We start from the raw sequence: 17,936 nt of genomic DNA on the forward strand, positions 1-17,936 counted from the left end.
ATGTTATCCGACCGGACCAGGACATGCTGGCCTGCCAAATGGGGCAGAAAGCTGGCCAGTGCCAGCTGCACAGCCCGGAGCTCTAGCACATTGATGTTTTGTGCAATGTCTCGGCCAGACCACCGTCCCTGCACAGTCCTGCCCTGCCACACTGCGCCCCATCCGAGAGGCAGGCGTCCGTTGTTACCAACTCCCAGCGTACCGGAATTGCGCCCATGGGTTCGCCCGCCGCCAGATACGCTCTCACCCTCCATGGAGCCAGAGAGACGAAACACTACAGGGTCACCTTGACCCTCCTCTGCCTGTGCCACTTGGCATCTAGGTGCAGGCTGTTCAGCCACATTGGAGTTGGCGCAGGGAAAGTAAGCCCAGAGGCACCACAGTTGAAGCAGCTGCCAGCCTGCCCAAAAGCTGAAGGAACTGAATAAAAAGCAGCCTCCTGCTGGCTCTGAAGAGGGAAAGGAGGCGGAGGATGTCGTTCACGCGCCGAGGTGAAAGGTAGGCCCTCATGGCGACCGAGTTTAGGACCAACCCCAGATTGGTAACCCGTTGGGAAGGGTCCAGGCAACTCTTCAATCGGTTCACCATCAAGCCCAGCCGGGCGACGTGCGACAGCAGGCGGGCCGTGTCCTGGGCCACCTGGGACCTGGACGGCGCACAGACCAGCCAGTCGTCCAGATATGGCAGGACCTTCATTCTCGCGTCTGCAGGGGTGCAAGGGCTGCCGCCACAACCCTGGTGAAAACCCTCGGGGAGAGGGAAATCCCGAAGGGAAGTACCCTGAACTGGAAATGCCGGCCCCCATAGGCAAACCTCAGGAACGGCTCCTCAGGAAGCCGTTCCTGTGTCGTGTGACACAACCGGCAAAAGAAAAAAGGCGTCGTTTAGGTCTATAGTCGTGAGCCACTCCCCCCTGGCAACTACCCTCAGGGTGTCTGCAGAGGTGAGCATGTGGAATGGTAAAACCGTTAAAAACGTGTTCAGGCCCCTTAGATATAGAATTGGCCGGAATCCGCCGTCTTTCTCGGATACCAGAAAGTACGCTGAGTAGAACCCCCCGGGTTATAACTGAGGGTCCACTGGCTCGATCGCGACCTAGGAGGCGAACGAGGGCGGGAGCTCCTGGGCCAGAGCTGCAGCCTTTGTCGGATGACGGACGACTGTAATCTTGACCCGGCCAAAGGCCTTGGGCCGCCGTCGGATCTGTAATTTGTACCCTCGGGTTAAGGTGGAAACCAACCAGGGTTCTATAGTACAGGCAGCCCAGTAACTGAGCTGCTGCTGGGAAAAACAGCCGACGACCGGCCCCGTGGTCCTAGCGCCTGGCCCCCCGGCCTCTGTCGGCTCTGGAGGGGTACCGGCGAGGCTGCGCGGCCCAAGGCTGCCCGGGCGATGGGCGGGCGCGAAAGTTATCAGCGGGCTGCTAGGCGGGCCGCCGAGATCTACGTAGGCCCTCGTCTCTCGCTGGATAAGAGCATGGCTGGGAGCGGACACACTCCTGTGAAGACCCGACAGCTGCAGGTTGGTTTGCCTAGCTTGGCCAGCTCGCTCCAGCGTCTCAAAGCTGATCCAAACAGCTCCCCCGGAACCACTGGTACGGCTCTGAGGGCCTTCCTGAATGCCTCCTTCAGGGGCGACTGAGCCAACAAAACCTGGCGGGGAGTCTGGACCAGGGTGGACATAACACAGCCCAATTTCCTGGACATGAGGGCAAAGGCCTGTAGGGATGCATCACTCAGGTCGAGAGCGCCAGCATTAGGTGGGAGAGGGAGTTGCCCAGACATGGGGGACTCGAGTCACATGACTTGACTCGAGTCAGACTCGAGTCGCAAATTTGAGGACTTGAGACTTGCTTGACTAACACTGATAAAAGACTCGACTTGACTTTGACTTGGTCTTCATGACTTCAGACTTGACTTAGACTTGAGACAGATGACTCGAAATGACTTTTCTAAAGTTAGATTATATGTTGGATATGTGATTTGCGATACGCCAGCAGATTTTGAAAAGACGCAACTCAAATGGTCCTACCCCCTCTCCTTCAACGCTGACTCTTGACTCCACCCATTCCAAGTACATGGACGCGCAATCACACAAGAGCGCGAACACAGATGCGCGAGAGTGGGCCAGGGCAGGCTAGCTAGGTTGGAGTTTAGGGTTGTATTCTAGCGCTAGGTCAAAATGTGGATTAGCAAGTAAACTAGCTCCAGTAGCTACCGCAGGATAACAAGAAACAGAAGCTTGCTCTGGCACGAGTTTTGAGTATGTGCACGTGCACGAAGAGGTCACCCGCGGGGGGAGGGGGAGTGCAGTACGACCGTTTGATTGACGTACTTACTTCCAATGCCACTCGGTGTTTCTGAAAATCATTGGCTGGAGTTTTTCGAGCCCTGCCCGTTCCACAGATGATTAACTTGTTTAATTTTCATGTCAGTAGGCTACTTCTAACTCAGTGGTTTTAAGTGTATTTTTGTTCAAGGTGGAGGTACGAGTTATAGCAGTCCCTGCATCAAGTGCACCACTTGAACGTGTGTTCAGCCATGGTGGGGTGATAATGTGACCGCATCTTTCAGAACTCAGTGACAAAGTACTGTCAAATTATTTTTTTTTGCAAATGCAATGCATTGTATGTCGATGTATGTTGCGAGGCAGCAAGATTGCTACCAGCTTTCAGGCTTGTGTAGTTTGAGTTATTGTTATTGTTAAGACATTGTTATTGTTAATGTTGAAATAAAACTCAACTTATGAACCACTCTCTTTACCGATTTTTAAATGTGGAAACTGGGTTAGATCATCAGATTTTTGTATGATTTGACTTGTGACTTGCTTGACCTGAGCAATGACTTGACTTGTGACTTGCTTGATTCTCACCACAGTGACTTGGGACTTGCTTGAGACTTGAAGGTTATGACTTGAGACTTGCTTGTGACTTGCACATGAATGACTTACCCCTACCTCTGGAGTTCCCTATCAGACCCAAACGCGCTGCTGCGTCGCAGGTCGTCTGTGACCCTGCACTGGGGCCGAGGACACCTGGCATCCGGCCGCAAAGCCTGATCGGGAGTCAAAATGAGGGAGGCAATGGCGGGCTCAACGGGTGGCATGCGACCCAGCCCATACTGCGCTGGATCCCGCATGGCAGCCAAGGCCCGAGCACTGGCAGAAGGACGGGGGAGAGCCTTGGCATCCTTCCAGCAAACATGTAGCTCCTTTAAGTACTCCTCCGAAGGAGGGACAGAGAAAGGGGCTGTGGCAGGGCTGCACCTGAAAAAGGCGCTAGGCTGAGCCAAGTCTTCCTGAGGAGCATCGAGCCCCAGGCGAGCCAGGGCCGTACGGATGACGGCCCCCATGGGTTTACCCTCTATGCTGTACCCAGAGCTCTGAGCAGAGGAGCGGGAGGCCTTCCCAAAAGTGTTTGAGGTTTCCTCCTCAGTGACACCTTCACTAAAGAGGTTAACCGACGCCGCCAGCGACAGGACATCGTCCGTGCTAGGCGCATCCCCCAAGGAAGAGTCAGGCTGGAGCCAGCCACCGCCCCACCCGCCCCAGGTTGCAGGGTCAGGAGGAGCTCCTGTATCCTCACCATGTCGGACGACAAGCGATCCACCTTGGATGCTAGCTCGTTCCTAGCCCTTTTCCTGGGGGGAGGGGGCACTGCTCTACCCCGACGCCAAGAACGGCCGGGCTGAGCCGAAGGAAGTGGCGTCATTGAGGGAAGGTCGACGGCTGTCGGACGTTCCACCGCTGCGAGCCTAGCCAGCCTGAGTGCCAAGGGCATGGAGCCGCAGTTCATAAAGGCCCTCTCGGTAAGGCCCTCCCTCAAATGCTCGAAGCCGAGGCAAGAGGGGCAGCGATCATGACCATCGTCAGGCTCAAGGAGGGCCACACACATGAGCCATCAGCAGAACACTGGGAGAGGGAGCGAGAGCACTGCCTTCACCAGTAAGCTTCTAACTCAAAAAACACAAGACAGTGTTACTGGGAGAGGACGCGAGAGCGCAGTCTTCACCAGTAAGCGACTGAAAAGAATTACACAGCAGTGTTACCAGGAGAGGACACGAGAGCGCTGCCTTCACTGGAAAGTGACTGAGCTCAAATATACAGCAGTGTTACCGGGAGAGGACGCGAGAGCGCTGCCTTCACCAGTGAGTGACTGAAAAGAAATACACAACAGTGTTACACAACAGTGTTACAGGGAGGGGACGCGAGAATGCTGCCTTCAACGGTAAGTGACTGAACAGATTTTTTTTTTTTTTAACAAAAGTGTTACCAAACAAATGTGGTAACTTAGAACACAGCCGAGCTGCTTCTACTCAAAGGAAACAAAGGAAGCTATACTTAGCGGCTTTTACAGTGGGGGAAAGCGACAAGCTGCTCCACCAAAAGTAGCGGCAAACCGGCAATAGCCCTTTCCGCGCTATACAGTCTATACAGGCTATTCTTTATTAAGCTTTGATATTTTGAATAATTTGTAAGCTTAAATCAACCTTTTTTTATAATTGTAGTACGTGGGCTTCAATCATACAACTCAAAGTATTTGAACCTGTAGAAACTTCATAAAAACATGAAACTTAAAGTTTACTTTATTACATAAAAAGGTGCAGTTTGGTTAAGCTGCATCTCATGAAAGAGACTTAACAGAAATAGGATATTCATGTGTTTTAATTAGTGTATATAATCCAATGAAAATTAGAATCATCTTGTAAAAAGTTATTCTTTCATAAATTTCAATAAGATCACTATTTCAAAATCTCCAATTGTACTTTCATATTAATAGGCTGTTAGAGAGTAATGTCAAGGCATCAAGTAGGCCTATTAAATAAGTGCTCCCTCGAAGCAGGTCATGATCTAGAAATCAGTTGTATTTCGAAAAGTTTGCCTTCTTCCGTTCACCTGGAGGACAGATTCATCATTAGTCTCATAACGTTAACAAGAACATTCCAACCATGTTCTGTTCCCTAGTGGCATCCCAACAAAGTTCATCAGCATCATCAAGAACACTTACCATGGGATGAAATGTCCAGTTCTCCATGAAGGATGCGTATCAGAGGCCTTTGAGGTCCTGACTGGGGTGCTGCAGGGATGCTTGCTTTCACCCTTCCTCTTCCTCCTCTGCATAGACTGGACTATGAAACAGGTAACCAACAACCGCCGAACCGGCATACAGTGGAGCCTGACCGAACAGCTAGAGGATCTGGATTTTGCTGATGATTTGGCACTACTTGCACACACCCACCGACAGATGCAGGAGAAATCATACAAACTAGAGATAACTGCTGCTTCGCTCGGGCTCAAAATCAACTGATCAAAAACCAAAGTAATGCAAATCAACAACAAGAACAACACACCAATAACCATGGATCAAAACCAGTTAGCGGATGTAACCAGTTTCACATATTTTGGGAGTGTAATTAATATAGGAGGAGGATCGGAGGAGGATGCCAAAGACAGAATTGGGAAAGCAAGGACAACATTTAACATCTTAAATAAAATCTGGAAAACAAAAAACATATCACTCAAGACCAAACTAAAAATCTTCAACTCAAATGTCAAATCCACTCTACTTTACGGATCCGAAACCTGGAAGACAACCACCAACATACTCAACAAACTTCAGACATTCAGCAACCGCTGTCTACGACGCCTCCTGGGAATCTACTGGCCCAACACCATCTCAAATGCCAACCTTTGGGAACTCACCAAACAAGAACCAATAGAGACCCAAATCAGGATGAGAAAATGGAAATGGATAGGCCACACACTCAGAAGAAAAAAAAAAATCAATTGCAAAGCAGGCCCTAACATGGAACCCACATGGAAAGAGAAAGAGGGGAAGACCTAGAACCACCTGGAGAAGAACCACAGAGCATGAGATGAAGACAAAAGGGCTGACATGGCAACAACTGGATCGGAGGGCACAAGACCGAAGAGGATGGAGGGGTTTCATATATATGGCCTATGTTCCCTAGGGAACTTAAAGCCTGGTGGGGAAACCAACAGTGAACTGAACTGTTGCTGCAGCAGGTGAACTCATCCCCACTAGGTGGAGCCCTGATTAGTAAACGACTTGCAGGTGGAGATGGGAGGAGCCCACCTGGTGCCGCCCCTCCTCTAGGTCGCCACCTCACTCCTCCAATCTGGTAGCTACATGCTACCTGTAACACCATTGATTTTAAGTTAAATTCGCTCAAATTGTAGATTTAGTGTGGACAGCCTCTGACCTCGTTGATGTTTAATGCATTTCCTTGGTTGTAAACAAACAAAGACCACACCGTAGGGAAGCTTAAGGTTGGATTTATTAAAGTGAACAGAGAAATGCTTGAAAAAAGTGACAAAACTGATTTCTCTTTTGGAAGTAAACTACCCTGAAGTGGGGGTCTTGGAAGAAGAGCAGAAGAATAAAAAAAAACATTTAAAGATTCATAAGGCTTGGGTTGAGAATTGAGGCAAAATACATTACAGAACAACAAAGGTGAGGGGGGTGACCATCGTGAGTTTAGAGTTTGCAAGGGTTCAGTCAGCCATGGCTTGAGAGACATGTTATTACAAGTTGAAGTGGACATGTCTGCAAGGCTGGAAGACAGTTAAAGCAATAAACACAACAAAGAAGTCAGTCGATTGACTTCGTGGACAATGGAAATGCAAATGCGACTATCTTAAAACCTTTCAATAAGAGAGGGAAGGAGGGACCTTTAGGTCCCAGGAGAATGTATACAAATGACTAGTAATTATATAAAAAAGGTTTATATAATGTATATATCATTTTATATTTTAGTTACAATTATTTACCCACGACAGGATATAAAGTAAATATTCAGTTGTCGTTTGAAACAATATTTAATATTAGATGTGTTCGTGTAGAAGAGTCTATCGACGAGACCTCCTCCCATGTTAATCCGCCCTTGTTGTTGTTGTTGTTCACGTCACCACGTGGTTCTCTCCCTATCGTCTGTTGGCCCAAGTTCTTCATGCAGGCACGATGGGTTATGTAGTTTAAATGTGGAGAAACTCGGCGGCGTGTTTCCTCCTGTGAACTATATTTCCCATCATTCCACTGAACTGGACTGTCGTTGCTGGATGCGGGCGACCGAGGCCCAGAGCACAACAGATATTTGTTCTTGCAACGAGTTGCATCAGTGATTCTCCCGGTAAATAAACACATTTTTCTTCGTTTGTTGATTTAGCTGTCCTGTGTAACTTTAACTAAAGAATGGACACAGTTATTGCATTCAATATAGCTTATGCTTGGCGGTTGTTAGCCACTTACATCATGTATTACGTTACCAGGTAACTTCAGAAATGTAGTCATTATCTTGTTACGGAGAAATTAAAGTAGATGAATTAAGGTCAACAGTTGTTCAGTCCCAGCCTGTCATATCGTGATTGTTTTAGTTTTCAGTTTCAGTTTAGTGGGCTTTTAGCCCGCCCCGCCAGAGGTCGATATTGTGTTGTATTTTTAATCCATGTTATTGTTGTGGTTTAGATGCAATAAACTCTGACGTCACCGCAGGAGAGCTGCACGTCTCACCCCAGGAGGGCTGCACGTACTGTCTCTCTCACCCCAGGAGGGGTGCACAAACTGTCTCTCTCTCACTCCGGGAGGGCTGCACTACGGTCTCTCTCACCTCAGGAGGGCTGCACTACTGGTCAAAATGTCAGAAACCTCGAGTGATACAGAATCCTCCTGTGGATGGACTCTGATCAGCAATGAGGTGATTATTTCTCGTTCCTCTCTAGTTGTCCACCAGTTGTATGGAGCTCTGAGCTTATTTGAAGTTGCTCTGTTTAAATGCAGTAAAATAAAAGTTGTGCATACATTATAACAAGCTGTAATTTTGCAATTCTTATTATATATGTCTTTGTCATTATGTACATGTCTGTGTTGAGGTTCGATATGATCGTGTTTTTGTGTGTTTTGCAGGGTTCAGACATAGAGAGCCTGGGCCTTGATCAGGCACTGGAATTCGGGAATGGTCCGGCCAGCTTTCCTCCCGTTCGGGAGCCAGACTTGCTGGTTCCTACCGGTAAGGAAAACCAGGATGTGACTTTATATTTAGATCAATGCTACAGCAGTCAATCAAGTGCTGCATTACATAACCGTTTGGAAATAATATAAACCAAAGATTTGACTAAACTCTTTGGTTTACATTGTTTCAAACCGGTTATGTAATGTGTGTCTAACAAACACATTTATTATTATTGTTTATAACCTCTTGATCCATGTGCATTTATTCTTTCTAGCTGGTTGCTTTGAAGGGAAAAGCGATCCACTAGATGAAACTGTGCTGGAAGAAACCTTTGAGGAAACAATGTCAGCATCTGAGGTCAGAATACATTGCTTACAACTGTGTAAACCCTTATGTCCACCACCGGCCCTCTACTCTACTACTTTTCACATGAAAACTGAGTGAGGAACATAGGCTTGTAGTAAAGTTTGAATTCATATTTGAAGTTTGGAGTTCCCCATGCAGAAATCTCATGTTTCATTGTGCCAACCTGTTGTTCCCCTGCAGGCCCTAGGGGGCGCCGCATCCCAGGAGCACGTGGCGCTGTGCTCCTCCAGCGACCTCTCCTCCTCCGACATCATGACCTTAGGAGACATGAAGGAGCTGGAGGACGAGGAGGACGAGGAGGACGAGGAGCGGGGTGAACCAGCAGCCAACGAGGAGTCCTACATGGGAACCTCGTCCAGCAGTCAGTACACCTTCACGGCCGTAGAGACCGGTAGGACGCACTTCCACCTTTCACACTAGAACTTCTTTGGCTCACGTGACACTTTTAATCAGTGCAAGGTTTCAAGTATTTACAAAGCAGATACAAGACTTCAGAGACGAGCTATGAACAGAAAACCAAGAAACGGTAGAGTTTCTGAGTCCCCCCTGTCCCATGATGCCGTTCTTTGTAGCAGGAGGTTCCTGGAGGCTTCCTCAGACTCTGTGGCGGTTAGGCCTCCGGCTGAGACTGCGGCTCACCGGGAGCAGCTCCCTGCCAGGTGGTCCCAGAGTGATGCTAGTGAAGTGTGTGCATCTTGAGCAACCCAGAGAGAACTAACCGGAGCTTAACCCCCAGGAAGATCAGGATGCGGTTACAGGACGTAAACCTGTAATGCTTGTTTGGTAGCATGTTGTCTCTTCCTGTTTATCGACTGTGTGTATCACCAACCTACGTTGTGCCAAAGAGTGATTGACGACACGGTAACTGTAGCCGTAACTATTTGACGTTATCTTTGGCAGTGGTTGGCTTTCTGCATTTTCCCTGACGATTGTTTGAAGTAACTCAACCATGACTTAATTATGAATTTGATCAATCAGTAGTTGTTTATCAACACTTACTCTACGCTGCAATCTGCTTGGTCTGAGACTAAAACATAAATATAATGAACGTGTTGGACTGTGATATAACGTAGGGCTGCTTGGTCCGAGACTAAAGCTGCTTGCACACTGCCGCGCGGCAACTCGCCGCCTCCAATCATCTCAATAAGGGAAGGGCGGCAGAGGGGAGGCGGTTACAACCGCGGCGGTTGGACCAGGAAGCGGTTGCTGCCGACGTGAACGTGCACAGATTTTGCCCCACCGCTAAGCTCTTCCCGTGTTGAAACTTTCGGCGGTCCGACACTAATACATGAATGTGTTGGACTGATATATCATAGGGCTGCTTGGTCCGACACTAATACATGAATGTGTTGGACTGATATAACATAGGGCTGCTTGGTCTGACACTAATACATGAATGTGTTGGACTGATATAACATAGGGCTGCTTGGTCTGACACTAATACATGAATGTGTTGGACTGATATAACATAGGGCTGCTTGGTCTGACACTAATACATGAATGTGTTGGACTGATATAACATAGGGCTGCTTGGTCCGACACTAATACATGAATGTGTTGGACTGATATAACATAGGGCTGCTTGGTCTGACACTAATACATGAATGTGTTGGACTGATATAACATAGGGCTGCTTGGTCCGACACTAATACATGAATGTGTTGATCCTCAGTGCTGCCGGCCCAGCCGCCCCCGCCGCCCCCGTCCAGCAGCAGCAGTGAGGACGAGTCCGTGGGCGGAGCAGCCACCGCCCTGCGGAGGAGGCGCCCCCGGAGGAACACCGGCCCCCTGCTGGCAGACCCCCCGGAGGGAGGGGCGCCGGGGTCTGGCCAGAGTGAGGAGGAGCAGGAGCAGGAGCAGGCGGAGGAGCAGAAGGGGGAGGAGGAGCGGGAGGAGGAGGGGGAGGAGGTTCCCAAGGCCCATGAGGCTCGCGGGGCCCGGGTCCCAGGGCCGGGGGAGGCCGGCTGCAGCCTCAACACGTGTGTCCTGCTGATGCTGCTGGTCGCCGTCAGCATTAGCGTGGGCCACTCCTACGGTAAATACCTCCAGGAAGAGTCACCAGAGTCGGATTACATTGGAACTGTAAGAACTGCTTGGCATGCAGGAAATGTTATGGAAATTACAGGAGGTTTAGCATGAATGGCAGAACTGGAATCTACCATTCGCTTCAGGGCTTTGACGACATGCAGAAATGCAGACAGATTGTAACTGAGATTGATATTTGATTGGTCAGTGTTGGTCTGTTTGTTCAAGGTTCTCATGTTCATCGTATTTTGTAGTCATTGTACTTTGTATTTCAGGCCAACCTCAGCAGGGATTCCCTACACACGCAGTGTGTAGGGATCCTGACGCAGTGCTGGAAGAGTGTTTGAGAACCTTTTTTAAAGACGAGGTATGAGAGATGCTTACAATAAACAAAACACTAAACGTGTACTTTAGTGTATTAGTAAAGCTATAATATATCCGGGGACAACAGATGTAAACTAGCCTCTTAGGCTAACTCTGGCTCACTTAGTTTTACTGTTGATCATTGTACAATGTCCCTGAAATAAACCAATAAATAAATAATTAAATTAACGTGTTACTTAAAAGGTGGATTTCTGAAAGGTATTGAGAGAAATGATCCTGCTAGTTCTTGTCAGTTCATCCTGTGGACGTTTTGTTTCACCCTATAGGACCTGGCTTGGTTTCCCAAAGAAGAGCTCAATCACAGAAGCTTCGTGGAGATGATAATAAATATATCGAAAGAGAACGAGGAGCTCAATATACGACAGACCCTGCTACAGGTGACCTGTCCTTCTCTACAGCCTCCCAAGTAGAACCACTGGGAATATTCATTATTAGTTATGTAGTATTTTAAACATGATTCAACCTGAGCAAATATAATGAATAACAAGCAGGTGTGACCACTTTGAAGTGCGGAGCTGTGATTATGGAGTACAGGTGATTAACTAGACGAGTTGATTCATTATGATAACCAGTGCTTCCCTTTGTATGGTGTCCTCCAGGCCCAGGGCTATGAGCTGGAGGTGCGGCTGCAGCAGGGGGTGGAGGAGAGGGCCCTGATGGAGGCCCAGGGGCAGCGGCTGGCCTCGGAGAAGCAGCAGCTGCAGAGCTCCCTGGAGCAGGAGCAACGCTCTCTGTGGGGCCTGCAGGAGGAGCTGCGGGCCCTGCGCTCCGAGGTGGCCCGGCTCGGGGCCCGTGGCGCGGACCCCCTGGTGTCGGAGAACCAGAGGCTGACGGAGCAGCTGGAGGCGAGGCGGGCGCTGGGGCGTGGCATGCTCAGCCAGAGGGACGCAGCCATGGCGGAGACGCGCTCGCTGAGGAAGGAGCTGGACCGGGAGAGGAGGTTCACGGAGGGCCTCAGGGAGGAGCTGGAGCAGCTGGCCGGCAGCAGCGCCGGGGCGGAGCAGAGCCAGGCGGAGACCCAGACGCGGCTGACGGAGCTGGAGAAGAGGCTGGGCTTTGAGCAGCAACGCTCAGACCTGTGGGAGCGGCTGTACGTGGAGAGCAAGGAGGAGAAGGCCAAAGGAGACACTCCGCCCAGAGCCCAGAAGTCCAAAGAGGGCATGGCCGGGAAGTTGAAGAAGACCTTCGAGGCAGTGAAGAACTCCTCCAAGGAGTTTGTCCATCACCACAAGGAGCAGCTCAAGAAGGCCAAGGAGGCAGTGAAGGAGAACCTGAGGAAGTTCTCTGATTCCGTCAAATCAACCTTCCGCCATTTTAAGGATTCCGCGTCAACGTTAATCAACAAGGCCACCGCCGAGTCCAAAAGATTCAACAACGCTAAGGGCCCCTGGGACTTTAAGGGGCCCTGGGACACTAAGGGGCCGTGGCAGCAGGGGCCCCACAGGCCTCAGCACAGCCACTCCTCTGAGTCCACCGAGGGCCACAAGCGCAGCCAGAACACCCGTAAGTCAGGAGACAAAGTCCATGAGGACGGAGACACGCAGAGCCAACGAGAGGCCCCCAGGCGGGGCGCCCGCGTCTTCAACCGTGGCTTCAAGGGCTCCCAGAGTCTCTTCGGAGAAGGAACGGAGCCCGTGAGAGCGGACGAGTTCCACCAGCTCCTCCAGAGCTACCTCCATCAGGAGGTGGAGGACTTCCACCACTGGAGGGAGTTGGACAGGTTCATCAACAAGTTCTTCCTCAACGGCGTGTTCATCCACGACCAGATGCTGTTCAAAGACTTTGTCGGCCGCGTGGAGGATTACCTGGAGAACATGCACGAGTACTACGGCCTTGATGACGGGGTGTTTGCAGACCTCGATGAGTACGTCGACAGGCACTTCTATGGAGAGTCAAACACTAAGAGCTATGGACCAAGGTAACTCCCGCAGACCAGTTAAACAGTGACAGCGTTTCAAGGTGTACCTGTGACATGATTGTAAATGATAGGCTTTTCTCACCTCTGAACTTCCCCAACAGACCTACGGAGGGTCCCAGTAAGCAGACCAAAGAAAGCCTGCAGGTCAAGCAGCAGCAGCAGCAGCAGCAGAGAGCGAGGTCGCGGCCCCAGAGAGAGAGGAGATCTAGCCGATCAGGAGGGAACTCAGACACACACATGGCTGACGTCAAAATTGAATTGGGCCCATTGCCGTTTGATCCAAAATATTAACATATGCAAATAGTGTCTTTCCACTTACTTTATAATTATTTCCTGATTTGCTTTGGACTAAGAGTCTTACATGTTTTGCACAATGTTTCCTGTATAATGCTACTGAATTTAAGCTTTTTGTGTTCAGTTTTCAAATAGTTGGGAATGTACTTAAAAGCCATTCCGACAGGCAGTGTTCCCCAAGTGATCTGGTTCCTTTGATCTACTTTATAAATTAGAACTTCAAACCACAACAACAGATTAGTTATTGTAAATTGATCAACTTTCAAGAAGCTGTTGAGCAGCAAGGTTTGGATTCTCATTAGACGTGATGTTTTATTGTTCAAGTTGAATTGGACTTGTTGCTGTACTTCACGTTGTTGTGAAGTTCTTTGCCATGGTTAGATCGCTTTTAAATGTTCCAACTCTACATTCCACTTCTCATCTTGTTCTGGATGTTTTATTTGACCTTCAAGTTTGGCGTGTTGGATGATAAACAAAAACAATAAAGAAAAACTAAACTCAGACGAACTTGGTTTTGTCTCACATTTAATAACAAACAAATAAAAGCTATTTTAAATATCAGGTGGTATGTTTTCCTCCAGGGCCGCGGCTCGTCTCTCGTAGACCAAGATGTTTCCTCCGACTCGCCCTTCAGGGAAGTGAGAGTGGAATATCTCGGCAGTCCTTGTGAATTTATTGCTTTCCAGAAATCCGGAAATGTCCTAGATCAACGACAGAGCGTTTTAATAACGGAAAAACAGTGAAGCCGACTTATTGTGTTTAATAGACCAGAACCCTCCTCGAACATTGTACCTTTTCCAGAACGTCAAACAGCACCAGGTGGGTGGGCAGGGCGGCCCGGTCTGGGAAGGCCCCTGAGAGCCAGTGGAGGGGGTCCTGATAGAACACCCTGGCCTCCTCAGAGTAGCCCGCCCCCCCGAGGTCAGGGGGACACTCCAGGAACCTCATCCTGAGGGGGCAGTGGACATGGCTGCAGGAGGAAAGGAGTAGATGTCAAACTATTTGTAATCTTTTTTTACTCATGTTTTCTAGTATTTCAAGTAAGACCGATCATATATAATCCCTGGTGGAGGTGTAATCACATAGAAAAAAACATTATTAGGACCACACACACAGACAAACAGAATGATGGACTCTACTTTGTGGAATAGATAACATAGAGGAACCAGTCCTATCACAGAACCCCCAGAGAAACAACCTGTAGAGTCTGGAGTCACAGACCCCCCACAGAGACTACCTGTAGAAGGGTGAGGAGTAACAGGGTGTTGAGTGACAGGGTGTTGAGTGACAGGGTGAGGTGTGACAGTACCTTTAGTAGGGTGAGGAGTGACAGGGTGAGGAGTGACAGACTACCTGTAGTAGGGTGAGGAGTGAAAGGGTGAGGAGTAACAGGGTGTTGAGTGACAGGGTGAGGTGTGACAGACTACCTGTAGTAGGAGGTTGAGTGACAGGGTGAGGTGTGACAGTACCTTTAGTAGGGTGTTGAGTGACAGGGTGAGGAGTAACACGGTGTTGAGTGACAGGGTGAGGTGTGACAGTACCTGTAGTAGGGGGTTGAGTGACAGGGCATGAGGAACACGACCTCAGGGCTGGGGGAGCCCGCGGGGCCGGGGGGCTCACAGAGCTCCTGCAGACGGGTCATGACGTCCAGTGCCCCCCGCTGGTGAACCAGGCCGGTATAGAGCGCTGGGAGCAGGTTGGCCACCAGCAGCACCCCCGCCGCCGCCCGCCTCCGGGCCTTCAGGTGGGCCAGCGACATCCCTTCAGGCCCAGGGGAGCAGACCTCGTCAACGGGGGTGTTGTGACACCATGAACAATGACATGGTGAATACCGTGACAAAGGACTCACCACAGAAGAGCATGCAGAAGGGCAGCACGGGGTAGATGAACCGGAACTCTTTGTGTGGGAGAAAGCTGTTCACAGATCACAGACTGTGAGCACTCTGGTCCGTCCTGCTTTTCACCTCAATGACCTTTGACCCCCTGACCCGAGCTCACCTGTACACCGTGAGGGTCCAGACGATGGTGACCAGCAGGACCCTGTAGCGTCTGGAGGCCAGCGAGCAGCCGTGGAGGAAGAAGGGCAGGTGGGGCCCGACGACCGCTGCGAAGCCCTGGCTGAGGTACCAGTGCCAGGGGTGCGAGCCGTAGAACGCGGCCAGACCGTGCAGCACGTTGAACCGCAGGAAGTTGTACTGCACCAGGGTCCACTGCGGAGAACAAGCTTTAGACACACACTGCCTCAGAGAGGACCTTATAATCAGCAGACAGGGGGACGGGGGGACGGGTTCTGTACCTTGCCGTAGAACAGGCAGTCGATTACAGTTGAGCTCACCAGGGTAAGAGCCCTGCGGGTCAGAGAGGCGGTTAGTGAGCACGTTTAAGGTAAAATCGGTGCTGAGTATGGGGGGTGACGGAGGACCCTTCACCCTATGGGGAGGCAGCGGTGGGTGATGAGCCGCAGCCGGCCCTCCTCCCGGTGGAAGTGGGAGACGAGCAGCGGGAGCCAGACGATCAGCGCCGTGGGACGGATCACGATCGCCATGGCGACCAGCGTCAGATACTTCTTACTGAGACGTATTAAAAAAAAGAAAATGATTCATTCCGATCGATCGATAGAGGATGACAAGATACAGACCCGGCCTGGAGGGGCTCTGACCTGTGCGGTGTTCTGGGCTCTGACCTGTGGTGTGCTTTGGAGCCCGGGAGGGGGTAGTAGGTGAGGGCCAGGCTGGTCAGGGTGGTCTCCATGGTGTTACTCAGGGTCCGGGTGCAGCAGTACCAGGTGAACCAGGAGCACAGCTGGCAGAAGTACTAGCAGTGGAGACAGTTTGTTGGGATATCAGAAAGGATTCACCCTGCACTCCTTGTACTGACACCAGGAAACTGGGCAAAATAAATCTAGCTCGGCCAATAACAACAACAACAACAACAGTATGTGCAGAGAAATCCATTCATAAAATCATACTAATGTGATGTTACCGGGTATGTAAAGTATCTTATCTTGGTTAACATTGATAACAGCACATTAAGTAAATCATATTCTGTAGTCTTGTCATTATTTACCGTCCATTTTGCCACATGAGGATTCTCCATCGATCGGGCGAAGAAGTACATCTTCACATCGGCCGCAGACGCAAGCAGGGCCTGCATGACTCTGGGAAACCATATCTATGCGCCGACCACTCCGGTTAGAGCAGAACAACTTTAGCATCACAGAACAACACAGGAAACTGAACGCTAAAAAGAGCAATGAAATATGGTTTGTACTTACCAGCACAGTCACAGAGTCCAAGCCGATGAAGTGCAGAGTTTTGTAAATGGAGGCGAAGAACAGCGGGTAGATGAACCCTCTGAGACCGGTCTGCCACTCCCAGGTCAGATAGCCGTAAGTGAGAAGGTCAAGGTGAATACAGTGTTCATTCTATCACAGGTCAGCGGCATCATGATAACAAACACAGGGGCTTCAGTCACCGGGACGACTATATCATGTTCAAAAGGATATCCAAAGGCCATGTAGTGGGAGACTTCTAAGGATTGCCAGTACTCATCAGGCACGAAGCTGGTCTGGACCAGGGAGCAGTTGACCAGCCGGAACACCACCGAGAAGGCGGTGATGCCGAAGGTCAACCAGCCTGTGGAGTGGAGGAAGGAATCATGGTCCTCTGAACTGAAGGTGCTGATAGAATACTTAATTATGACTTATCATCCAGATGCCCACCCTCGTTAACCACATTGTTGTGTAGCTGGGATTTCCGTTTCCTCAGTTTGACAGTTTCGTCTTTATCCCTGAAGCCGAAACGGGCACGGATGGTCTCCATCGTGGCGTCAATCCCCTTGTCATTGAAACAATCTGTCTTCGATTAGTGATCGATAATATTGTCCGATATTCCAACCAAATAGTTGATTTCTAACACTTGACGACGATCAGCAACATTAAACGTCAAACAAAATTAACCATCATGGATATAGACTGACATGTTCTGTTAGATCATTGACTACAGAATATAGTAATAATGATTAATAAATGAATCCAGACTTCCACCAGCTTGTGAATCACAAACTAGACGGAGGCAACTTCGTCAACTTCCTTATACTCTACATTTCCGGTACAAGTGTTACTTTACTTCACAATAAAAGTTACAAAACTAACTACAGTTTGTATAAATTAAAGAAAATATCTATCAGTGCAATGTGTTAATTTCATTTTTTCCTCAATATAGTATAGTTCTGTTGGTTGATACAAATATATATATTTTTTAAATGTTATTCAAAATTGCATAAAGGCCTCCTAATTTTACGATTATAGTTTTGAATGTATGGACATATACAGTTAATGAAGGGGGCACATCTTGATATCTTCCTAATAAATATACACACAACAAATGTGTATACATTTTTATATTATTAACATTTAGATGACACGCAGTCACGTTCGCGAGATATTGAGCAGTTCTCGCGAGAACCGCGTCTAACCTTCCTGTAGTACCCGGTTGTGGAACATGTTTCGTCCTGTGGTCCTTGACCAAGCTTTCCTATAAGTATTAGATTTGGCTGTCTCTCATCCTCTGTGCCTTCTAATAACTCCGGTAAGTTCAGAAAACATTTTAATTTAGACGATAACCTACAATTCGACATATATAATGTATATTTCAGGTCCCAACTGGGGGAGTATCTTTGTCAAGTTAAGCTCCAAGAGGCTTCTTACGGAGCCCCTCTGGTGACATCTGGGAAAAATAAATAAATCTGTTTGCCCGATTTAGTGATCTGTTTTCCCGACTTAATAATCTGTTTTCCCGATCTAGTGATCTGTTTTCCCGACTTAGTGATCTGTTTGCATGATTTAATAATCTGGTGACACAATTTAATAAATTAAGGGAACGAGATAACTAATTTGTGGACACAGTTTAATAATTTGTGGGAACAAGATAATTATTTTGTGGCCACAGTTTAATAATTCGTGGGAACGAGATACTTATGTT

The 17,936-nt window shown here is 49.0% G+C and overlaps 2 protein-coding genes across 5 annotated transcripts; one reads left to right on the plus strand and one right to left on the minus strand.

The window, feature by feature from the left end:
• Positions 1–7,002: 7,002 nt before the first annotated feature.
• ccpg1 (cell cycle progression 1) lies at positions 7,003–13,485 on the plus strand. Of its 4 annotated transcripts, none has more exons than XM_056607715.1 (11): positions 7,003–7,148; positions 7,484–7,712; positions 7,922–8,024; positions 8,242–8,324; positions 8,514–8,724; positions 8,906–8,992; positions 10,006–10,368; positions 10,634–10,725; positions 11,009–11,119; positions 11,342–12,660; positions 12,762–13,485. In XM_056607715.1, the coding sequence occupies exons 2-11, from the start codon at positions 7,653–7,655 to the stop codon at positions 12,949–12,951; spliced, it is 2,619 nt and encodes an 872-aa protein (XP_056463690.1). In that variant the 5' UTR covers positions 7,003–7,148; positions 7,484–7,652; the 3' UTR covers positions 12,952–13,485. The 4 variants fall into 4 exon arrangements, with proteins under 4 accessions (XP_056463690.1, XP_056463691.1, XP_056463692.1 ...); XM_056607716.1 differs by having other exon boundaries at positions 7,511–7,712; XM_056607717.1 differs by lacking the exon at positions 8,906–8,992 and having other exon boundaries at positions 7,008–7,148.
• Positions 12,518–17,066, minus strand: pigb (phosphatidylinositol glycan anchor biosynthesis, class B). Its single transcript, XM_056607732.1, has 12 exons — positions 16,676–17,066; positions 16,460–16,589; positions 16,229–16,346; positions 16,021–16,125; positions 15,638–15,768; positions 15,384–15,524; positions 15,251–15,302; positions 14,953–15,164; positions 14,804–14,868; positions 14,496–14,715; positions 13,747–13,924; positions 12,518–13,655 (listed from the first exon to the last, which is right to left on the minus strand). Exons 1-12 carry the CDS (start codon positions 16,773–16,775, stop codon positions 13,506–13,508), a joined length of 1,602 nt encoding a protein of 533 aa, XP_056463707.1. The 5' UTR covers positions 16,776–17,066; the 3' UTR covers positions 12,518–13,505.
• Positions 17,067–17,936: the final 870 nt, after the last annotated feature.

This window comes from Gadus chalcogrammus, chromosome 14, assembly GCF_026213295.1.
Source record: "Gadus chalcogrammus isolate NIFS_2021 chromosome 14, NIFS_Gcha_1.0, whole genome shotgun sequence".
NCBI classification, from domain to species: Eukaryota; Metazoa; Chordata; class Actinopteri; order Gadiformes; family Gadidae; genus Gadus; species Gadus chalcogrammus.